General features: G+C 47.1%; 1 protein-coding gene across 1 annotated transcript; it reads right to left on the bottom strand.

The window, feature by feature from the left end:
* Positions 1 to 11,377: 11,377 nt before the first annotated feature.
* Pfdn4 (prefoldin subunit 4) lies at positions 11,378 to 20,460 on the bottom strand. Its single transcript, XM_034495253.2, has 4 exons — positions 20,307 to 20,460; positions 14,661 to 14,768; positions 13,624 to 13,764; positions 11,378 to 11,766 (listed from the first exon to the last, which is right to left on the bottom strand). Exons 1-4 carry the CDS (start codon positions 20,328 to 20,330, stop codon positions 11,635 to 11,637), a joined length of 405 nt encoding a protein of 134 aa, XP_034351144.1. The 5' UTR covers positions 20,331 to 20,460; the 3' UTR covers positions 11,378 to 11,634.
* Between the last annotated feature and the right edge of the window lie 4,639 nt (positions 20,461 to 25,099).

Raw genomic sequence — 25,099 nt, 5'->3', positions numbered from 1 at the left:
AATTGAAATGGGAGGATTTTATTAGTTTACCCGCAAGTGTCAATAAACACTGGTGCCCAGCAGCTGGTTCCCCGCGAGCCAGCAGCGGCGCTGTCACGAGGTTAATAACCTCCCTGCTTTATAGACTGACTGGCAGACCCGCTCACTGCCGTGAAGTTTGTATAGATGTTTTCCTGACCATATTTTCAAAAGCCATTTTTTTTTTGAACTGCTTTCCTTTTGAGCATCTTTGTAACGATCTCTTTGAAGTCACCATAGCGTGGCAACTAAACGCCAGAGTTAACAATTCCCTGGTGGTGTGTTTTTCTTTAAAAATCCTTGAAATGTTTATTTATTTAAAGGGACCCTCCTTTGGACAGAAGATGGGAAACATTGTTGAATAATGCTGTTTGATCTAAGGTCTGAGATAGGCAAGATTTGATTTATTTTGCAATTAATTGAAAGGATTTTTGTCAGGGCGCATGGACTCCTGCGGCTGGTGCTGTCTCCTTCGGAATCGCGAGGTGTTGCTGGTCTGTGCACGAGAACCTGCACCTGTTTGTCGTCTCTTCCTTGCTTCCCACTCCTTAATGCCTTAACGTAGACTGAATTGATAACGTTTGAAATCTGAGAGGTTTCACAGGCACAGTGTGATGGTTAGTGTCAATTAGAGATTCTGGAGTCACGTGGAAGTCGGGCTGCTGCGCATGCCTATCCGGGATTGTCCTGATTGAGTGAATTGAGGCGGAAGACCTGCCCCCGGTGCTTGGCACCATTCATAGCCTAGGTTCATAACCTATGTAAATGCAGAAAGAGAGTCGAGTAGCATGAATTCATCGCTCTCTGCTTCTTGACTGTGGATGCCTGTGACCAACTCCCTCAAGTTCCTGCAGCTATGATGTCCCTATCAGACCCGATTGTGCCCTAGAACCCTGAACCAGAATAACCCCTCCTTTCCTTTAAGCTTCTTTTGCCAGAGTATTTTATCACAGCAACAGAAAAGAAACGATGATGGAAATAAAAGGAGATGGCAAGCTTCTCCTGACCAATCAGAATCCTTGCATACATCCCAACATGGCAACAGCTGCCCAAAGCCAAGAGGCTGTTTCCTCCTGGTGATGGGCGGGGTTTCCTGGCTACAGTCATCTCCTCAAATGCCAAGGGTCTAAGCAAGGATGCTTTTAGTAGAAAACAAAAATCTCTCTTTTATAGAAGCCAGCAACTTGGTTACTAAGTCCATAGAGTAGGTATGGTGCCGTAGAAATTTCGGTCACCTACGAGTCTCAAAGCTATCACTTATTGTAGGAACAGGACGGAGGATAGGGATAAGAGACGATGGAGTCATGTGACAAACCCTGGGAATCAGCCTCAGAGTGCAGAACTGAGTTTATCACCCAGCACATAAGCTGTGTTTGAGCCAATCCCAAGCCCCCTCAATCCTCACCCAATCACATCTCACCACACTGCTCCAATGAAAGCCCTGCCTGATGAGGTAACTTAGAAGGAGCAGAGGAAAGGGAGTGGGGGAAACCACCCGTTAGGACTTCTATGAAGAAGGGGAAGTAGCCACCGCCCTGGCCTTGGGACTCGACTCATTTCTGTTTGTTTTTGTTTTGTTTTTTTTTGCTGTCTCACTGGTGCTCCAAGAGCCCCGGGAGCCATCTCAGATCTAATGCCGTGTTACAGCAGACCAGGTCTCTTGAGGAGTCGCAGGAGCCTGTGGCGCCTCGCTCTGCATGCCACTTTTCCTTCACAAGGTGGATGTCCACATCCCTCCCAACTTATCCAGTGTGTTTCACTCATTTAAATCAGCTCCGTGGCTACCAGAAGTACCTGAGTCAGACTGAGCAAAGACATGAGTTACTCCATCCATTGTGGGAAGTACTGCAATCATCCAATAATCCTATGTGGCCTAACTCTTTGTTCTTTGCATGGCAGTGGCTTTTCTGGGTATTGTGATTATCTATTCTTACATTCCTTGCTCTGTGGAGCAATGAAAGACCTCCACTCTTGACCATACAGGAAGGTGTGTTACTGCCTTTCAGCTGCCTTGTTTTTGTGTGAGTAGCAGCTGTAATGTCGGAACTAAGCCGCATTTTACACAGGCTGGTTGTCCTGCATAGGACACATAGCTATTGTCACACACATGGAATGTAGGCAGTTGATTGTTGGCTTTGATTTTTCTCAGCCCTAATTTTAATAACTGTCCTCAGATGCTTTACTCCCCCACCCCTTCTATCTCACCACTCACCAGAGGTAGTGAAAAAGAAAGGTTATTAGGATACGGAAGAAGTAGACCTGTTTAGAAATTGTTCTTTGGAGCAAATCCCATCTGCGTTGTCAGGAAATCAGCAGTTCAGTTCACAGGAATCAGCAGCAGCAGCTCGATCCACTTGCAAACTCTTCACAAATATACTAACAGCCCAGTTCAGTAGTGTTGGGATAGCAAGCAGGAATCAGCAGTGGTGGCACGACCTAGCAGAGACAGCCAGGCCTCAGCAAACTGACATGAATCAGCAGGAGGAACCAGGACCAGCAGGGAAGCCAGAAGAAGTTCTCTGCTGTGCCTCTCTCAACGAAGTGAAGATCAGTGAAGCCGAAGACTCGAAACCAAGAAGTGTTGCAAGGCTAGCTATGCAAGCCTTTGTCACTGTCCACTGGGTCCTATTTATACTCCCTCCAAACATCATGTGTCCTCCCCAGGTCTTATCTCACCACAAGCCTTGCCTCAGCACAAGAATCTGTCTTAGCAAGGCCCGAGGAAGTTTTTTGGTGCATTTCTCTCTATGGAGTCACGACAAACAGAGCTCAATATGCAGTGTAAGGTGAACCAATACATGCCTGTCGTTAGCAAAGAATCCTTCATCACTTGTCCTTTCACGTGCTGGCTTTAGCAGAACATCCTTTCAGCTGTGTCTGCTTCAGCAAAACATTCCTTCATGAGTCTGCCTTATTGAAACATCCTTTCACCTGTGCTTAATTTTGAGCTGTTCCTTCACCTGTCTGCTTTAGCAAAACGGCATCCAACACAACTAACTCTCCAAAGAAGGCTTAGGTTTCCACTTGAGGTGATCACCCGGAGGGTCCCATGCAGTGCCCATATAACACTTAAAGTTTCTCGGTGTACGATTTCCATCCAGTTCCGGTGTGTTTGTTTCTTTTAAAGACTTCCATAAAAAGCTTCAAACTTTCCACTAGCAAAGAGCTATTCAAATCCCATACACAAATACTGTATAAGCAGAGTGAGGGTTTCCTTCCCTTCCATACTTTCTTGATAGCTTCCTGTAATAGTTCAGACTGTGAGCAAACAGGTGATTACTTTCAAAAGAACATGTATCCTATGTCACAGTCTCTGCCTGTTTAGATCGGCACCAATAAACGACTTAACCTGAGAGTAGACCTGGGTATTCTATAGCAAGCCTGGAGGTACAGCTCATTATTTACACAAGGACTATCGGGACTCTAGATTTTTGCTGTATTTCTTCAATTCTCCTTCTCTAATCCCATTCTGTATCAGATCAAACCGGACGAAACACCAAAGCGTGGTTATGAGTCCAGTATCATCTGCATCATGGGGGACTGTATACAAACACCAAATTTTCCACAGGACTCAACTCTGAAAGGAACATTGGGTCACAGAGCAATGGTGTTCTGCATGGTTTAACAGACCTTAAAACTGCTTCACGGAAATTTAGGGAGGTGACATCCAGTCTTGAGTAAGAGGCTGATTTTAGGGCCTCAAACGCTCAGTTCATGTGTTGGAATGACCCTTGGTTTTTATTTTGTTTTTGTTTTTTATTAAGTCTCATGTAGCTCAGGCTAGCCTAGAACTCCCAATCGGAGCGGGAGGTCCTACCTTCTGAGGATATGGTGCCACCACCTCCACTTTGTATCGTTTTAGCCCCAGAAGCTACAGGATTGAGAGGTGAAGCAGGAGGGCTAAGTGGTTAGCGACAGGTGTGCTACTGCACAGCTATCTAATCCCAGCGCTCAGGAAGCTGAGACTTGGAGATGGAAAGTTTGAGTCTAGCCTGAGCTACGTAATGAAATCCAAATCAGCCTAGGCTATGTAATGAAAGTCTGGAAACATGCGCATGTGTACACACACACACACACACACACACACACAGCATTTTGCTTTTCCTGTTTTGATTTTTCATTAAAACAAAAACATTCCAACATCATCAAACCCATATGTCACCTCATGCCACTGGTTGGGTACTTTATTTATAGCAATCGTTTAAAGGAACTAGAAAAATCGGATCCCTTTGTGTTGAAGAGTTCTGCTTACACAGAACTCAATCAGATGTCCCTCCTCCCCAAAGAACGCCACTCCTCACCTGGCAATCCATCTGCTTCAGAAGGACACACTCACTTCTCACAGCTACAGCAGGAAGAACAGCCAGGGCCACAGCCTCACAGCCCCAGGAAAGCATTTGGTTTTCTTTTAAAATCAGGGGCTGGAGAAGAGTCAGTATAATCGTCCCTGTTGTGTTTCTTTTTATGCCGAGGGGTTCAGGCAGGTGAATTTGCTTAGCACTTATGAGTATCCTAGAGGAGGCGATGTGTTCAGGGATCCTGCTAAAACTGAGAATTCCTGGAAAGAAGCCAGGCTGATTGACAGATTAAAGCTTCAGGCTTCAGTGATGTGGGAGGTTGGAATGGTGCAGGTTCAGAGGCTGATCGTGATTTCCCTTAGGCTAGCTATCCTTAGCCCCCATTCCTTGTCCTTTTCTGCCCTAACGTTCTGTGATTAACAGACTAAAACCTTGGGAATGTACTAACTTATCAGAAACCCCATTTCCCATCAATCTAAGGGCTACGAATGTTCACAGGTAGCATCCGAGGCTCACGGGTGAGGTTGTCGGCTTGGCTGTACCCATCTCTCTGATGTTTCCACCAAGGTCTTGATTCATGCCTTTCTCTGTTCTGTTTCTATAAATAATTCCCTGACCTACTGCCATGTTGGATAATGGAATCTGGAGGAACCAAATGTGTGTTCCTTGGCAGCGGCCACTTGCATTTGGCTCCAGAATCAACTCTCTGATTGCTCTGGGGGTGAGAGCTACGGCTTTGTGTTGACACTACGGAAGTCACTTGGGAGTTGGTCCACACAGTAGTAACTGTGGAGCAGCCGGCACAAGTGTGACGTCACCTAGCGCATGGCTTTCAGTGGCCACTCAGAGCCTCTGGGCTTTCGCAGGGCTAATCACAGCAGACAGCATTTACAGAGGGAGCCCTTACTCCATCCCAGGACTTGTGGGGAATGCACAGCGTGCTTGCATTGTCTCACACAGTCCTTCAGTTAGGTTATGACAGGAGCTGCATCCTGGGTAGGAGGACAAGACAGTGATGTCACACGGAGCCTTACCATGTCCAGGTCCACGCCAGCCCCACAGTGTGGGCCTGGGGAGTGGCTTCTCCAGTCGTTTGAAAAAGTCAGAGTCTCCTCATCTGAAAAAGAGGGCTAACATTGAATCACAGCAGCAATGGGCCCATGTTCTACCTCAAGAAATGGAGAATGGGGATTAATAAGATTCCTGATGTCTCTCCAGCTGCACTGTCTTCTTCTTCAGTTCCCCTTCCTGTCTTTTCCAGTAGTTAATCCTCTAGAAAAAGCTTGTCTTAGGGTTTCTACTGCTCTGATGTAACACCACGACCAAAAGGCAAGCTGGAGAGGAAAGGGTTAATTTCAGCATATATGTCCAGGGAACAGTCATCACAGAGGGAAGGCAGGGCAGGAACTCAAACAGGGCAGGAACCTGGAGGCAGGAGCTGCTGCAGAGGCCATGGAGGGGTGCTGCTGACTGGCTTACTTCTCATGGCTTTCCCAGTCTGCTTTCTTATAGAACCCAGGACCAGCAGCCCAGGGATGGCCCCACCCACAGTGGGCTCCTCCATCAATCACTAAGAAAATGCTGTCCAGGATCGCCTACAGCCTGATCCTGTGGGGCATTGTCTTAATTGCGGTTCCCTCCTCTAACATAGCGTTAGCTTGTGTCAAGTTGATATAAAACTACCCAGTACAAGCTTCTGCAAAAATTAAAAATATACCTAATTTCTGTATTGCCTAGGATAGCATTCACAAAACCACTGTGTTGTAGTTTCTTTTTGAATTTTTTATTTTACTTATTATTGTTGTGCTGGGTGGTTGTGATACAGCAGGTGTGTTGACTGCAGAGGGCAACTTTAGGGAGATCCTTCTTCTACAGGAACCATGGATCAGACTAAGATTGTCAGACCTGTGTGGCAAGTGTTTACCCTGCTGAGTCATCCCCCTGCCCCATGGCATCCTTTCTTATCCCTGGCTGTGCTCCCATTCCCCTGGACTTGTGCTCCCATTCCCTGGCTGTGCTGTTCCCCTGGACTTGTGCTCCCATTCCCCTGGACTTGTGCTCTCATTCCCTGGACTTGTGCTCCCATTCCCTGGCTGTGCTCCCATTCCCCTGGACTTGTGCTCCCATTCCCTGGCTGTGCTCCATTCCCTGGCTGTGCTCCCATTCCCTGGCTGTGCTCCATTCCCTGGCTGTGCTCCCATCCCTGGCTGTGCTCCATTCCATGGCTGTGCTCTCATTTGCTGGACTTGTCTCTGCTGGCTCCCCTGGGTCCTCCCACCTACTCCATGTGTAACCTTCCTGTTAGGATCATGTATATGTAGCCCTTCCACCCCCTTTCTCTATTTTTGAAAAAATAGACCCCAAGAAATTGGAAATCTTGGCCAAGCCTGAGGACCTGAGTTCAATCCCCAGGACCTACATGGTGGAATCAGAAAACTCCCACAGGTTGTTGACCCTCTGACCTCCACATACGTGATGTGGCATACAAATACTCTCTACTCTCCTCTCCTCCCTTCTCCTCTCTTCTCTCTTGCTCCTCTCTCTCTCTCTCTTTTTCTCTGTCTCTGTCTCTGTCTCTGTCTCTCTCTCTCTCTCTCTCACACACACACACACACACACACACACACAGAGAGAGAGAGAGAGAGAGAGAGAGAGAGAGAGAGAGAGAGAGAGAGAGAGAGAGACACTAATTATATTTTTAAAAAAGAAATTGTAATTTCCCAGGAGTCTTCCCAGGGGAAGGGAAAGGCTGAGGACCTGGTGCCAGCCAGAGGGAAGGCTTGTCTCTATTCTCCCTCCTCAGGGAGAGGTTTCACATTTTCTGACAATCATCAGGCCACGTTACAGGGAAGACTGGGCTGAAGACAAGGACAGGTGGACCCTGATGGACAGGACACTCGGTTGTGGATACCTCTTAGCTTCTGTTTAACCCCAATCCCCACGTCAGGACTCTGAAGACAGGCTTCTTTGCTCCTCTTTCCAATATGGCTACACTGAATGCATTTCCTTTCCCTGCTTTTGAGGGTCGCCTCTTGACTTCCATGAGCCTAGTTTCTTAGGACCACCAGGATCCAGTCATTTGTCGCCGGAATGAAGACATCATTCTAAGGAGGCTCTTGTGCCCCTCACTTTGCTGATCAGTTTTGAGACAATTGTCCAAGGACTTGGCATTTCCCCAGGTGTAGCATGCTGGGAGAAGAACTCGGGGCCTGTAGCCTGTGCCTGACAGTCAGGAGCTTGTTTCCTGGACCAATTTCACAAAGCTGTGACAGCCTGCCTGACCGCCGTGCAGGGGAGTCTGGAGCAGAGGCAAAGATGGTTGGATAAGGGGCAGTGTCTTAGTTGGGGTTTCCATTGTGGTGAAGAGACACCATGACCAAGGCAACTCTTATAAGGACAACATTTAATTGGGGCTGGCTTACAGCTCAGAGGTTCAGTCCATTATCATCATGGCGGGGAAACACAACAGCACCCAGGCAGACATGGTGCTGACGAAGCGGAGAGCTAGCACAGGAGATCTCAAAACCTGCCTCCACAATGACACACTTCCTCCAGCCAGGCAACACCTCCTAATAGTGCCACTCCCTATGGCCAAGCATCCAAACTCGTGAGTCCATGGGGGCCAAACCTATTCAAACCACCACAGGCAGAAACATAGTGACCAGAACCGCTTAGCTACACATGCCAGCACCCTCAAAGGCAGACTTAGGTTTGGGGAGGACACTGGACCTGTTTATTTGTTCTTCTTTCCGTTGCAGTCACTGAACAAAACGTCCATTCTCTGTTTTCCACTGCTACAGGCCTGCTTCAGCCTAGCTTGTCAGGGATGTGGGGGCCAAGGAGCTGACCCTAGAAATGCAGGTAACAGGCACACTGTTCTTCCTAAACCTTTTCTTTAAGGCCTTTCCTTCCAGCCGGCACCGGCTTTAAATCTGCAGTCTGTCTCCTTCCCACTACTGCTAATCTCCACTGCTAACATTCGCACCGCCCACAGTTTAGTCTTGTACAGTCATTTGGTACCAACATCCCAGATACCTCCAGCCACCCTGAACCCTAAGCCCTTGGGTCAAATAGCATGATGCTCCTGTGTCTGGTTACCTGGTTCAAGGCTGGTCTGTGCCAGATCGGCAGGTGGGGCTCTGGTCGGCTCTGCACACTCCTAAAGCACAGCATTAATTGAACCAAGCCAGTTCTCTGGCTGTTTCCGAATCACCCCAGGCCAGTCTTTTAGTTCACTTGTGTGCGGTTAAAACAGACTGCCTGGGGCAGGTGATCTTTCAAGAACAGTTTTTCTTCCTACAACTCGAGAGGTTGGGGAGCTCCAGGGCACACAGCCAGCATCCAGAAAGACCTTCCTGCTGTCATCCAAGGAAGGCAGAAGACAATCAAGGGGACCAGACTCATTCCATAGCAATCTTTAGTCAACACTGATCTACTTCTGAGGCAGAGCCCTCAGGCCCTCATTTTGATTTTGATTTGAATTTTTTTTTTTTTACATTTTATTTTTAATGATGTGTATGTTTCTGTGTGTTGGTATTTGCACGAGTGGAGGGTGGACATGCCCTCAAAGGCCAAAAGATGACAGATTCCCTGGAGCTCAAGTTACAGGTGGATGCCAGCCAGCATGCATGCTGGGTCCTCTCTAAGAGCAGCCCTGGCCCTCAGCTTTTAACCACTGAGCTACCTTTCCAAACCCTGATTTTGGCTTTTGAGACAGTCTCACTGTATAGCCCAGGCTAATTTGGATCTCACAGTATGATCTATATCCTGGCACCCCTCATTTCTCTAACAGCATGTTAACTAAAAGCTTGAAAAAGAAAAGTCCTTGTGAGTCATTTGCTAGAATCCTTTTTTGCAACAATTCAATCTTGGCTTGGAATCCCGGCCTGGTGGTGCATGCCTTCAATCCCAGCATTCAGGAGACAGAGGCCTGTGGAGCCTTATGAGTTCAAGGCCAGACTGATCTACATATCGAGTTCCAGGACAGCCAGAACTATAGAGACCCCCCCCATCTCAAAATCTGAAAAGTTTGCCTTGAGGTTGGAGAGGTGGCTCTATGGTTAAGACTGCTTGCTGCTTTCAGAGAACCTAGGTTTGGTTCCACACCAAGTGGCTTACCACTGTCATTTACTCCAGTTCTGGAGGATCTGACGCCCTCTTCTGGCCTCAAGAGGCACTTGCACTTAGGTCAGCCTGTAAGCCAGGGTGGGTCACACACAAATAAAAAATAAATCTCAAAATGTGTCTTTGTTAAGACTTTTAGAGATTATACAACTGTGTCTTTGTTAAGAATTTTAGAGATTATCTATTCATCTAGCTTTAAACTTATTTACAAACTCTTAACAAAAGCATCCTTGAAGGTTAAACAATGTCTTCTAAAATTATATTAATATTGAAAGCAGCCTCATTCTTGTGACCCTTCCCCGGATATTCTGGCCTACCAGCGCCATCTTCTGGGAAGCTAACATAGAGACCTTCCAAACTCCAGAACATGCTAGTGGTGGTTTGGGTGAGAACTATCCCCAGAGGCCCTGGTCAGTGGCACAGTTTGGGGAGATTATGAGGAGGTCCAGCCTTGCTGGAGGAAGTGCATCACTGAGCGTGGGAGACGGCTTTAAGAACGAGTAGCCTCCCCGGACTTACAGTTCAGTCTCCCTGCTGGATGCTTTCAGACAGGACCCCTCTGCCATGTTTCCCCGCCGTGATAGACTAAGCTCTGACCCCTGTAAGTTGCCTTGGTCACACTGTCTTATAGCAATGGAAATTTAACTAACACAATTGTCTTTTAGGGAAGGGGATGAGAGCATATACTCATCTCAAAAAAAACAAACAACAAAAACTGCAGTTGCCTGATTTCTAGGTCTTTATCAATTTAATGACAATGCACTAAAAATCTAAAACTAACTTATTACGCTGGAACCAGCAAACGGCTCAGCAGGTAAAGGCGCTTGCAGACAAAGTCTGGTAACCTGAGTTCAGTCCCCTAAATCTACACAGTGGAAGAAGATAATCCCACAAATGGACCTTTGACCTCCACACAAACCCACATACAGATGCTTAAAAGAATGTAAGTAAGCATTTCTTCCTATAGACCTCAGTTGTTAAAGTGTGTTTTCCTGTTTGCATGAAGATAAATCATTCGGTCTGGATATTACCAATATCCATAACACTGAGATACACATTACATAGGCCTAAGACTCTGGGTTATACGTATACCCACCTATTGTTAGCAAGTGACAGTGCTTTTGACTGTGAAGCCAGTCATGCAGGAGGTGTTGGCTGGGCACCACTATTTGGCTTCACCAGCAGCCACTGAAGCCAGGTGGATAAGCAGCAAGACACAACGGCTAAGTCTCCTTTCCTCTTTAAAAAAATAAAATAAAGGCTAGATATGATGTCACACACCTTTAATCCTGTCCTCAGGAGGCAGAGGCAGGTGGGTCTCTTGTAAGTTCAAGGCCAGCCTGGTCTACACTCTGAATTTCAAGCTCACCAGGACTACATAGTGAAAGCCTATCTTAAACTCCTTGGAGGCTGCAGAACTGGGTTCAGTTCCCAGCACCCAAATCCAGTGGCTCAACACCATGGCCCACGCCTCAGTCTGGTGCCGTGGGCACCAACACACACAACATACACACATACACACACACACACACACACACACACAGAGAGAGAGAGACAGAGAGACAGAGAGACAGAACACAGACCACACGCACATACAGAGAATAAAAATAATAAATAAATCTTTAAAAAAACAAAAAGACCCTTCTCCATGTGGGAAATATCGGTAGGTACTTCACTACATTTTATAAGTGTGTGTGTGCGTGTGTACATGTGTGTGCGCGTGTACATGTGTGTGTGCGTCTGCATGAGCATGTTCACGTGGAGGTCAGAAGACAACTTGCAGGAGTTGCTTCATTCCTTCCGTACGTCCCAGAGATCAAACTCAGCCCATCAGGCTTGCTTGACTGAACACTTATCCACGAACCATCTCTGTCTGATCCTAGGGTTTAAGAATGGAAATTGAAAAAAGAATTCTAAAGTAATAATATAGAAACAAAGACTGTTTAACCAATTTTAATAACATGACATAAAGCTCCTAAAATTGATAAAATCATTATGCAAAATACATACATGAATACTGTCTTCTTTTAAAAATATAAAATAAATAAGCAAGACATGTGAAAATAGGCGTTTCCATTAATTAAATGAAAATTTTTAAAAAAGAAAGTTTTCGTTTCATTTGGAGAAGGAAAATTATCATTTAAGACAATATTCAAGTTTGTTAAAAAAAAAAAAAAAAAGTATTATAAAATGTTTAGCTTTCATCCGCCTCAAGGTTTATGTTGCTGCCAAACTTGGCGTACAACTGCACTTTCAGGTCGGCTAACACCCGCTGGATGGACGCCACTCTGGACTCTAAGGCATCGATCTCTTCTTGCAAAGTTTTCTGGAAAAGAAAGAGTTTAAATTAACTAGCTTCAGCTGAATGATCTATGAGTACACAGTCTGGAATAATGGCAAGAATCTGAGGTAAACAAAAAAACCTCTAAACCAGTCAGGAGCAAAGTAAGAGTAATCAGCTCCCAGCCCAAGGCTGGAACGTGCACCATTTACCTCGGCGACACCAGCTCACAGCGGTGCTTTGGGTGCATCTTCAGTCTCTGCTGAGATCTGAACTTGGGGCAGAAAGAAGAGCGACTAGTGCTCTAACTTCTGAGCCACGACGCTCCAGCTCCTATTTTTATGTTTTTATTTATGTGTGTGTCTGTGTGTGTCTATACATGAGTGCAATGCCCTGAAGTCTCAAGAGGCTGTCCCTGGAGCTGGAGTTACAGGTGGTTTTGAACTACCTGATGTGGGTGCTGGGAACGGAACTGTGCGTCCTCTGGAAGAGCAGCCAGTGCTCATAACCACTGAGCCATCGTGCCAGCCCCTTCTCAGGGTTTATTAGATGTAGACTTATTCAGTGGGAAGCTTTGTTTTAGAAATCTGAAGCAGAAACTATCATCGTAAGCAGCAAAGCTAACAACGCAACAGCACCAGAGCAGCCATGCCTGCGCCTCCCACGCTGGGCGGCCAGCAGGCCCGTGGGGCTAATTTCACACACCTCTCTACAGCTGATGCAGCCTGACCCCAGTGGTCTTGGTCTATTCCCAGCCCAGCACATAGCCCAATATCGAGACCGAAAGGTTTCCCCTTGTTAAGGCCTCTCCCGCCATGCTGGCTCTGCCTCTCAGAGCTCCGAGACAGCTCCCTTGGTCCTCATGAGCAGCTGTTGTGTGCTCTCTCCAGCCTGGACTGCGCTGTGGTTACCTCTCCCCTGGAGACCAAGCCTCTTGACCCAAAGCCTGGCCGAATTCCGCCTCAGCTAAGTTCTTTCCCTCTGGCCCACCCGAGTTGCCGCAGATTGGAAAACACCAGACAATCTTAGTTTAGAATCAACAGATAACCCAATCGCTGGGCGCAAAATCTATCATCCTAAATTTACCAACTATTCTGTTAGACGTCCTCCGTCCTCCGGTGGCCGATCCTGGCGGATTCTACCACTCGATCACAACAGCCCCCGGCCCACATCCTGTCTGCTTTGCTCCCGCCTCTCCGTTCCTCTCTCCTCCTTCCCGCTTCCTCTCTTGGACCCGGAAGGCCCACCTCCTTCTCGCCCAGTGATTGGCTTCTTGTCATCTTTATTATCTAATCAATTAATTAAGGGAGAAATTCTGCTACAACCATGATCAAGTTTCTTATTCCTTCAACACAATTTTCTAAACCTGAGCTAAGATCCACATGTAAGATCACTCACTGAAACACCACTACAGCGTAATATCAGAAACAAACGAATGCTCGTAAGGCCGCTGTAAGCAAACTGAGGCCCATCGCAACATTAAGATGGCCTCAAACAAATCCTAAGACAGTGCTGTGCTGGAGGCCTGTGTCCCTGCAGAGCCACGTGCGGGATAAGTGAGCATCTGACAGAGGGACTGCTCCTCACACAACGTTACCTGACCTATGTGAGGAGATTTATACAGATGAGGAGGGCAGAGAAGGAGGGAGCCATTTTGGGAAGCCTTGGCTTCCCTGAGCTTCTGCTCCTCATTCAAATTGTGCTAATGATGGATTACTATTTAGATTAAATAAAACCACCTAAAACCACCGTGGCAGAGTGCTCAGAGCCCTCAGAGCCCAGAACGCTGCAGCAGGGCCTCACCCCTTATTACCCTTCACCCGTACTTGTGCATTCTTTACAATGACAGACTTCTAAACTTGAAAACTGGATTTCTCCGCCCAGGGCGAGATCCCCACATACCTTTGCATCTTCTAACATTTCCTGTGTTTCTTCTTGAGAATGGCTGATGAAAACGTCTCCGATCTGGTACGGGATCATCAAGCAGTCATCATCCGCCAACATGATGTCATCACAAGCATCCTCTAAATTCTGGAGGTGTTTCTATCAGGCAAGAGAACAGCCATGAAAACACCGTCAAGATTTCCGCACAGAACCAAGAGCAGGCTCTTACGCAGGGGCCTGGGCTCGCTAGGGACCAGTGCATAGCAGCTACTGTCAGACATGGAGATGTGTCACATGGACTCACTTAGGAGCCAGCACAGCACCCTCTACACTCTAGGTGGCTTTAAAGTCTCTTCTGTGGTGAACAGCAGGTGTCCACAGCTAGTCACTTCTAATTTAACAATTCCCCAAGCTGCGAATCCTGCCACCCCGGAGAAACAAAACCAAAGCACCAGAAGATGCGCTCTCCCTGCCCCTGCCCCTGCCCTGCTGCTGACCAGGGTGAAGCACACAATAACTACATCCAGTGCAATGCACCGGAACTGAGTACCCAAGAGAACTCCCCGAGAAGCCAAGCACAGGCCTCAAGAGTTACAGGACAGCAGCATAAGCATGAGTCCCTAAGTCTGCAGGGCTCCAGAATCAGGAAACACAGATGCAGGTTCACACGCAGGCAGATTATTAGGCGTGGTTACAGAACTGCACTGGGAAAACCAGCGCTGGACCCAACAGCCTCCCTCACTGTCACCATACCTCTCTTAAGAGCACAAATGACTTCTTGAGCTGGGCTCACTTCCCACACCTCAGTCACCTATAACCATGCAAGTCAGGAGGCTGAGGCAGGAGAATTATGAGTCTGAGGATAGCCTGGACTACATGGTAAATTGCAAGACAGTTTGACAAAGAAAGACCCTGCCTCAAACCAACAAACACAGACTTTGTATTAACTAGACAGTGTCACCAGGGGCAAGGAGCCCATGAGGGAGCTGACACCTGCGGATGGCGCAGGTCTCAGGGCTACAGTACAAACTTAAAGCAGATGTTGTATCCAGTACCTTCTTCACTTCGATTTCCTCCTTTAGCTCTGTGATTCGACTCGTATTCCGAGCAAATTTGTTTATTTTTTGTTGATCTTCAAAAGTAACATTGACATCTTCTGCAGCCTGAAAAAGATGTTTAATTTTCTGTAGAGTTTTGATGGAGCAGTTACACCTGGTATCTTACACTGTGATGCGGTAACCAGGTTCACTTCCCATCCTAAGGCAGCTGGGGGACACACGGCTGTAAGATGTCACAGATGTGCTGCGCTCACGATTTGCTCATAACTCTGCAATCTCTCCCATTATTCTATAGGATCACTCATGAGCAAATGTTTGAAATATAAAAAGTAATTAACAAACATCCCAATAATAACAATTAAAAAAAAAAAAAAAAAAGCTGGTGGTGGCGGCGCACGCCTTTAATCCCAGCACTTAGGAAGCAGAAGCAGGCAAATCTCTGAGTTCGAGGCCAGCCTGGTCCTCAGAGTGAGTTCCATGACAGTCAGGGCTACACAGAGAAGCTCTGTCTCAGAAAACCAAAATAATGATAATGATAATAAAAGCCACTTGCCCAAAAGTCAGAATTTCCTAAGCTAGGACACTGTTTCCCAAGATATCTCCAGCAAGCAAAATGTTCTGTGTCAAACACCTTTAGTGATTGCAGTCTTGCAGAGATTGTTTCTGAGGTACAATGTATATGGTATACTGTGCTGATAAGAATATGACCATTTCTCCAACTTTCAATATGACAAGCTGGCTAGGTCACCATACATGCCCATGGTTCTACTCCACACACTTAAATTCTATATTTATTTTAAGGTTGGAAATCCACCATGGGGTGACAAAAGTTGAGTTTTATACTTGATATTTGATGCAATTAAATCTGTAGACAAAGCTGAGTGTTTAGACAAAGCATCTATAAAGTAACAAGAATGGCTAACATGGCCTGAGGTCCTACTGCACACTAAAAACTCAACCCCAGAGTCTTCTGAGGGCATCACCAATATCACTGCTTCATAAATGACCAGAGGCTGCAGAGTTTAGATAATTTGGCCAAACCACACAGACAATAAATGGACACGCTTTGATTCTAATGCAAGCAGTCTGTCCCCAGAGTCAAGTATCCATATGCCTGTAGTACAGAGCTCCTGTTCAGTCAGAGGGTACGGCAGGGAGTTCTTAGACTGCTTCAATGCTTCCAGGGGTTTCAATATACTAGAGAAGAAAGCTGAATACTATGAATTCTTTCCAGTGTCTTAGTAAAGCAAGAACAAGTGTATTTCACGATGCCTGTAAGGGTTACAGATAGGCCCTACGAGCTGCCGTGACACCCCTCTCAGCACATGGCGCTGGGGAGATGGCCCATGGTTAAGAGCACTTGCTGCTCTTCCAAAGGATCAGAGTTCAGTTCTCAGGACCCACATCAGGGGGCTCACAACTGCCTGTAACTTCAGCTTCAGGGGATCTGAGGCCCTCTTCTGGCTTCTGTGGGCACATACATGCATGTACATGTGTGCAAACACATAGCATATATACACAGGAACACACACACATATACACAAACAAAAAGAAAACCTTTAACAAAGAAAAGGCTCTCGCTGAAGCTATGTTGATATATAATAACATTTATAGATAATATACTGTTAGGAGCCGACCCCTAGCAGAAAGCAGCTATCATCTTTGTAACCATCTCAAGCCATATACCCTGACAAGAGACTTGTTTTTAACAGCCTACAACAGCTGAGCACAGTCTGATGAACATCTTGTTTTGCTCACATAACTTGTTTTGTTGTTTAGTGCCCCAGCTGTAAGGCACCCGTGGTAAAGTGTCTTCAGCTATGTTCCCGTTTGTGCTTATATATACCCAGGATTTCCTTTCAGTAAATGAGACTTGGTCAGACCCTCTGTCTTGTCTCCATTCTTCGAGTCTCTTGCCCCTCCATCCCCACTCTGTCTCTTGCTAGACCTTGTTGACTGACCCAAACGGATCGAGTCACTTGGCCCCCAAACGTGGGGCAGTGTGGACCTCAACAGTATACCATATTGGAATTAATAAATGCAGGGTTAATAAGGATGGCTGGCTCTTCTACCAACGGCAGAAGTCAGGTCACAGATCCACACTCCATCTATCCCAGTCTCCTGTAAGCCATGGCATAAGGTGTGTATACACAAACTTCTCCAGAGGTTAAAACTGTAACCTGTAGTCTCAAGAGAAGGCTCAGTGGTCCAGATAACGAGACAGGTGTTGCAATCTAGGCCTCTCCTTCACCAGGCTCTCAACCCAACAAGCAACTGCACATGCACTAAGCCTGACATCAGACATAGTGCGTGTGCTCAAAGGATCCTTTTCATCATGTGTGCACAGCACAGAGTGGTCAACACTGCAGCTTCTATCTCAATAGAAATGGAGACGGAGAGACCAGCATCCTGGGTTTTGTTTTTGTTTTTTGTTTTTTTTTTTTTGCCTGTGAGAATTATCAATCTCCCAGACAGAGACCCTTCAAGACTCCTGCTTACCTTGGGAGTTTACAGTGCCCCCAGGCCCTACAGTGCATTTACAGGCGTGTCTGTCACCATGAGGACTTTAGGGACAACGCAGGTGAGAGGCTCTAGCAAGACCTACCTGACAAGCAACAGTGGCAAAAAGCTTTTGAATTAGAATCTAAAGTATGAGAGACCAGACTCAAAAATATTTGGACATCAAAGACCACTGAAAATGGCTGTTTTCTATCTTTCCAAAGCAGGCATTTCCTGGTATCTTTCCAAAGCAGTCACAAGCAGGCACTTGGTCCCTAGGATCCAGTTCCTTGAAGTGGTTTTTCTCCCAGGGTTAAGACTGTAGTCAGGGGTGGTCCCCAGCAGTAGCTAAGAAACTTGACACTCATGATCCCTAGGGGCAGAAGCTCCAGAACCCCCTCTTGTTTCTTTCTAAGGTGCTAGAGATTGAACTGAAGGCCTTCACATGCTGGCCAAGCATAGCATGTCCACACAGCTACACCCCAACCCCACTTCTCCAGTCCTTGAAATGCATTTTGGCAGGAAGATAGTAACTTTTAGCTGGCATGCAAGGACATCAAGAATAGGCAGACATTGCAGGGTGTCCAGCTTCTTGACACTGTTACATGATGCCATCTACAAATGGTTTGGGCTACATTCACAGCTAACCTTGGGACTGAAGGCTGCAGGGAGAACATGCCTGGCATACGACATGTACATTCTCTGGAAGGGGTCCCACAGATTTTCAAAGAGACCTAAAGTTCAGAGAGCTAGCAACTCCTGTCTTAGGCAAAGGTGGGAGACGTAGTGAGTACTGAGGGGTTATTTTCTACTATTCCAGGCAGGAATGAGGGAAGGCAGGATGGATTCCAAACCAGGCATGTGGAACTTCAGGTAATTTACTTATGCAATTCCCTGGAGCCACCCCTGATCTGTCATCTGTGAAATGAAGAAGGTATTTCTACTTTGCAGGGATGGTAAAATGAGTCCCAAGTGCACAGGGTCCGGGCATGTGGTCACCCTTCAATAAAGGATAGCCAAGTACTTTGCCTGCTCCATATTGCTTCCAAAGTTCAACAGACAGTTGACAGAGTGCTTGCTCGGCATATGTAAAGGCCTGAGCTTTACCCACAGCACTGTATAAAACCAGGTGTGCTGGGACAAACCTGCAGCCCAGCAGTCAGGAGGTGGAGGCAGGAGGATTAACAGTTGAAGTTCATCCTCAGCTGCATAGTGAATTTAGGTCAGCCTGGGCTAGGTGAGACTTTGTTAAAAGAAATGAAGAATGGCAAAAAGGATCACTGTAGATTTAAGGGAATCCTGCTAGTTTTAAGAGACACAACTTGCTCCAGATTCAAGAAGAAAGTAAACTGCCCTGGACCCTGACTACACCCTGGCCTTGGTAACATCTTATAGGATTGTAAGAGGAATCAGACCATACTTTATTCCAAGTTCAGGTACTGAAAGTTGGGTTCCCCAGTCAAAAAGTTCTCTACAATTTCAGCTGACAGTCAGACCTCTAAGAGTTCCAGACCAGCCAACGCTACACAGTGAGACCTTGCCTCAAAGAAGCAAACCCCAAGACAAACAGTGTTATCATTGAACCGAACATTATAATTGACAGCTGAGGGCCCAATCTAACAAGAGAGGCAAAATGAACCTGTCTCCTGCTTGGCCAAATCACCCTGGCCCCGGACTGCACTCTGCTGTATAATAATTTGTAGGAGACAGACCAGGGGGAGGGACTCATTCTAAAGCCTCCCCAGGCTCAGCAGCCGTTCGATCTTAATGAACTGGAATGGCTGACCATCATCCTTCAGTGTCAGAGGCAGTGACTACATGGTGGGAATAGCAAGAAAAAGACAAGGACATTCTAAGGAGGTCTTACAAGTGCAGTGAAAGCAACTGTCTTCAGTCAGGCACTTCTCATCCGAGACAGACAGAAACACACAAACAGAGAAAGAAAGAAAGAGAAAGAGAAAAACAGACAGACACACAGAAAAGGAGCCTGAGAGACAGAAACAGACAGACAGAGAGACAAGGAGCCTGAGAGAGGCAGAGACAGAGAGAGACAAAGACACAGACAGACAGACACCTGGAATGTGAATGCCATTTAAATCCCAGCTTTTCTTCTGCGCTTCAGTTCCCTCTTCAGCTAAATACGAATAAAAAAACAGAATCTCCCAAAAGGTTCACACAGATCAAAATAAACAATGCAAAGAAACGCTAAGAACTCTACCGAACATACTGTGAAGCCCCCAATAGTTATGAGCTGTTTGCTTATTTGTTCTTTTTGTTTTCCTCTCTGCAATTCTTTCCCTTATTTAGATACACCTGCACATCTGGAAACACGTTTAGGTTACAAAAACCCACATGGAGGTTTAGCTTAAGTTGGTGGCTCGAAGTATGACAAAGGGTTGCAAAGCCATGTAGGTCAGTTGCCCATCATGCACGAAGCCCTGGGTTCACCCCACCAACACCCCAAAAGCCAAGTGTGGTGGCAAACACCGGTAATACCTGGAAGGTGGGGAGGCAGGAGAGTCAGAAATTCAAAATCATCTTTGACTTCATAGGGTGCCGTCTGGTACACACACAGAAGACCATATCTTTTAAGAGTGTGATAAAACACCACACCGAGCCCCAAGAACAATTATCGGAGGTCGTTTTAAACTAATAAAGAGCTGTAATTTGGGAAAACAAAATCACCAGATCCAGCATCTTACCAGGTGAGTCGCCAGGTTCTGGCTAACTGTAAAGAGTCGGGGGCAGAGTGCGGGGACCCGTGTCTTTCCTGATGGCTAGGAAAAGCCCGGGCAGCCACCGCACTCGCTCGGGCCGACTCCTCTCAACGTCAACTAACCAAACACTAGGTGCACGGAGCGTGGTCGGACCCGGGCGGTTCAGGGCGGACCACAGAGGTGCGGGACCAGACATCCCGGGATGCAGAAACCGATTCGGTGCCTGGGGAGATGCACGACCCCTGCCCTGACGGTGAGCCGAGAGAACAGGAGCACCCCTGTATCCAGCGCGGGCCCCCGCACTGCGCATCCCGTGGCCCGGGCCACTCAGATACCTCATCTCCTCAGACCCCCGGCTCCCAGTGTCCCGCGTCTCCCCAAACCACCCGGGCCAAGGCTCCCCGGACCCCGGCCCGGCCGCACTCACCGCCTTCTTCATGGTGGCCGCCATCTTGGACTGGACCACGGGGCGCGGGGGAGGACCACCTGGGCGCGCGTCACCCCCCCGAGGTCCCTCTAGAGCCCTGCTGGGCCAAACACCCCTAAAACACAGCACTATCTCCACACTGCTGCCATCCAGGTCTCTGACCTACGGATTCCCAGGGAAAGGACTCGGGAAAAAGCAATGACCTGGAAACACTTGGTGTCTTCCAATTAAAGGGACAGGCAGCTTCCCTCTCCGCCGGTATAAATACCAAGCGCGGCCAATAGTCGGGCCTGAGATTCCAGCCACGGCCAGCAGGGGGAGCGCGCTGAGTACCACCCAGCTGGGTGGACCGGGAGGCTTATGAAATTCTTTTTCCATTTGTTCAACAACCTAGACAGAAGCTAGGGAGGCTAGTGGCGTGGCTTCGGCAATGTATTTGGTAAAGTATTTGTACTCAAGCATGGGGACCTGAGTCCGATCAACAGCCCCTACCACATAAAAGCCCAGTGCTGGGCTACTGACCACTGCGAGGGACATGAGAATGGAATGAGCAGCCAGGATTAAAGGAAGTCAAAGATAGGTGACCCCAAAAGGATCTAGAGCAGTGGTTCCCAACCTTCCTAATGCTGAGACCCTTTAGTACAGTTCCTTATATTGTAGTGATCCCCAACCATAAAAGTATTTTTGTCGCTACTTCATTGTGTAAATTTGTTATGGTAATGAATCGTAATGTGAATAAATATCTATTTTCTGATAGTACTAGGCAGTCTCTGTAAAGGAGTCGCGATCTATAGGTTGAGAACCGCCGATCTAGAGTACAATACCAGACTTAGATGCTCAGGTGATAGCTTACTAGATGGTTGGTTGGCTGTTTGTTTGTTTACTGATAGACAGATTCTCTCTATGTAATTCTAGCTGTCCTAGAACCAGCTATGTAGACCAAGCTGGCCTCGAACTCACAGAGTGCCCTGCCTCCCAAGCACTGGGATCAAAGGTGTGTTCCATCATGTACAACTAAAATAAAATTCTTTTATGTGTTTAAAATTAAATTGATTCAGCAATATGTCTTCCACTTGCTCAAATGTGTTAGCCTGGGAAGACTGCCCACCCAGGGCCCAGTGGGCACCAGGCTTCCTCAGTAACCAAGGCCATTGTTAACTTCCGGGAGCCAAGGGCGGAGGAGCTGAGAGTATTGGGGCGGGGGAGGAGGCATGGCGGGGGGAGGGGGCATTGTCTCATCTACCAAGCAAGTGATGTGGGACCAGGAGGTCTGGGTGTGAGCAGCAACACGGTAAAACCATGGCCTGGGCTGGGCACTCCTGTGGCTTTGCCAGTCCCTCCTATGGCTTCAAGCTTGGCTCTTCACACAAAGGCATGCAAAAGAGGGTGGAGAGGGGCAGATCTCGCCTGTCTGCTTATAACAGTGGTTCTCAACCTTCCTAATGTGTCCCTTTAATACAATTCCTCACATTGTAGCGACCCCAACCATTAAGTTATTTCACTGCTACTTCACAGCTGTAATTTTGCTACTGTTATGAACTGCAGTGTAAATATCGGACTTGCAGGGTACTTGACCCCTGTGAGAAGGTCATTCGACCTTCTAAAAGGATCATGACCCACAGGTTGAGACCCGCTGTTATAATGTATAAGGCACATGCCCATTTGGTTACAATCTGTCGCCTATCATTTCAATGGAATCCTGCTCAGTGCCTGCTTACCATCAAGCCCTCTGGGTGTAATGAACTTGGAGCCCTCAGACAGAAGTTCTAACGCCCTCCTGAGGAAGGTTTGCCGTTTGCGTTCTGTTACTTAGCAGTTGCACATACAGAATCAAATCTCGGTGGGTCACGGCGGCACCATTTCTGAGGAGGTCATTTGTGTATACCACAAACCCCTGTGCTGAGCTCTGTAACTCTTGGACCAGACTCAGAAGGGACAGCTAGTGTCTGGCTGTGGTGGTCAATGGAGACTCTGTAGTTGGTGGCATGTTGACTGGACCAAAAAGGATCCCCGACACCGGGGAATCCTGCATGTCAAACAGATAAAATACCTTGTCCCCCAGCAGCTTGCCTTCTAATGACAGGAGACATACCACAACCAGACAGTTAAATAAGGATAGTGTATCAGAAAGGGTGGTTAGTGTAACTGTGACTGACTGCCCCAGCGAGAGAAACACATGCAGCTTTTGTCAAGAGACAGAAAACATAAAATCAATTGGAAGTGAATGTTGTCCAAGCATGTCCTAGCTTTAGACTGCGTCACACAGGGATGATGAGTGTATTTGTCGTTTTGTCACAATGTGTGTGCAAGTGCCCCTCCCCCCAAAATCCTGCAGCATCACTCCTCCTTCCCCAGGCTTAAGGTGGAAGAGTGTGTGGCAGGAGCCAGCAACTCTCCCTAGCAGGAAGTAATTTGATCCTCTGCCTGCAGGGGGCGCCCAAGGACCATGACTGAATCTCAGGCATTCGAGCCCATTTCCCAATGTTTTGAACTTCTTTTCATCTTCTCTTAGGAATTTGTCCGTTTATATTTGGCTCAAAACTGTTTGTGAGCTATTTTATCCTGACAGAGTTTGGAATTCTCATACCTTCCCAGAAGATGCAGAAGCAGGGCACCATCTTGGATGAGGAGGTCAGACCCTCTGCAGTCATAGAACCTCCCAGCACCTTCACATTGGACTTGTTCATCCTCACAACTGAGAGTAGTACATCTCTGTTGCTTGGGAATTACCAATAATCCAGTCGCGGGGTTTCTTGTTATAGCAGCACAGACTTACTGATACCGCTTTCCTTAGACATTGCCACCCCTGCAAGCGACTCTATAGCTCTCTGCCCATTTCCTTGGGAGTTCTCTTCTGCTAAGCCAGGGGCACCAAGGGAAGCCAACCTCGTCTGCTCATTAATGAGTAAATTAATGTATAAACGATTAAACGGCGGCATATTTAAGGATTAGAGAGTATTGTGAGATACAAGGTAGCTGCTGGTGCATTTGTTCAGTTACAATGTTCGAGAGTCTGTATTCCTGTTTGAATTTTTTCTTCCTGTGCCTAGTACCACACGCCTCACACAAACTGTTTTGGGCCTGTCACCTGAATAACTGCCTTTCATCACTAGGTGGCGCCATGACTCCAAATTTTAACTTTTCTTCTGTACAAAACCTTAGGAAACGGCCACAAAGGACATGCAATCAAGTAAGCCACACTTTGGGCCAAAATATAGCCATTTCTTGCTATTTCAACTTGTAATTTATTTTTTTCTATGAGAGGTACATCTATTTTCAAAGATAGTCTGCATATGTGGACTTTTAGATCTTTATGGAATAGATCGTTCACTGGGTTGAGCGTACAGTGTAGTGGTAGAGTGTTTGACTGGCATCTATAATGGTTTAAATTCGGTCCCCAGAACCATAAAGAGATAAGAAAAGAAGAGAGGGAGAGAGGGAGAGGGGGAAAGAAGAGGAGGGGGGGACGGAGAGACAGAGGGAGGGAGGAAGGGAGGGAGGGAGGGAGGCAGGCAGGCAAACCATTACCTAACCTGCTTGCATTTGTGGTACCTGGCCCCTGCAACTGTAACATTGAGAAAGAAGCCATTATTTAGAGTCAGAAGCTGTTGCCCAATACCAATTCCCAGATGTGATCCAGGCAGTGGGGATTTGTTCAGAACTGTGTGTTCTCTCATTGAGCTGGGCACCCCCCTCACAGGGCTGCTGCTCACAACCCGTCTGATATGCACTGAAGTGGACAGCTTAGATATTTATGATCGTCTAAAGCACTTTGGATATTTTCCTAGGTCTCACTCTTACCTCTCCATTCCAGAAGTCAGACCTCAGCTTACCTTTAAAGACTACAAGCCCAGATCAAGCCAATCAGATTCACCAACACAGTTCAAGCCCAGATCAAGCCAATCAGATTCGCCAACACAGTTCAAGCCCAGATCAAGCCAGTCAAATTCAGCGCTGCAATGAAAGCATCCAGTAAAAAAAAGTTGGGGGTTGGAATGCTGTAGAGAATGGCTTCCCAGAGGCCAGAGCACTGCAGGACCAGGAGCTCTCTGAAGCCACAATGTAAAACACCCTGACTTTGATGAGCTGATTTGGGGAACTCTAGGAGCCATCATCTATCAAGCAAGGAGACCTCAGTGTCATTCCCTGAGGTTTGAGGTCATTGCATGCCCCAACCCCAGAATCTGTGAACTTTCAGGCATTGGTTTTTTCTAGTTCTTCTGATGAATCCTGCCAGAGGGTATTGTGCTGCTGACCACAAAGCACAGTGAAGAAGTTTATTTACATATAGTAAAAAGTTACTCCTTAAAACTCCAGCCAAGAAAATCAAGAAGACTGGGGAAATGTGGCCATCTCCTTGAGGTTACAGTGAGGTGGGGATAAACATAGCTCTGGTGCTAAATTCTAGCTAAAAGAAAAAAAGAGACCCCTCTGAAAGTTGCTACAGAGCATGCGTACACTTTGCTGCCCCCCCCCCCCCCGTGCTTTCTGCTTTATAAACCCCATACTGGGGGAGCTTGTGCGGTTTGTAAGTGTAAAGTGGACATGGGTCATGATGAGGAGTGACAAGCTGAGACAGTCCATCAAAGGCACTCCATGCTGTGGTCCCAGAACAGCAGCCAGCATCCTGAAAGGAAGCAACCAGCAATTATGACTAGTAGGCAGTGCTCACTCTAGAGAGACAGAAGGAGATCGTGGCTTGTCCTGGCTGCACCAAGTGAAGTCGGCTGGGAATGCGGCTCAGTAGGTAGAGCGCTTGCCTGGCATGCACAAAGCTCTGGGTTCAATCCCCA

Source organism: Arvicanthis niloticus, chromosome 2, assembly GCF_011762505.2.
Source record: "Arvicanthis niloticus isolate mArvNil1 chromosome 2, mArvNil1.pat.X, whole genome shotgun sequence".
NCBI classification, from domain to species: domain Eukaryota; kingdom Metazoa; phylum Chordata; class Mammalia; order Rodentia; family Muridae; genus Arvicanthis; species Arvicanthis niloticus.
This window is presented reverse-complemented; position numbering and strand designations above follow the sequence as displayed.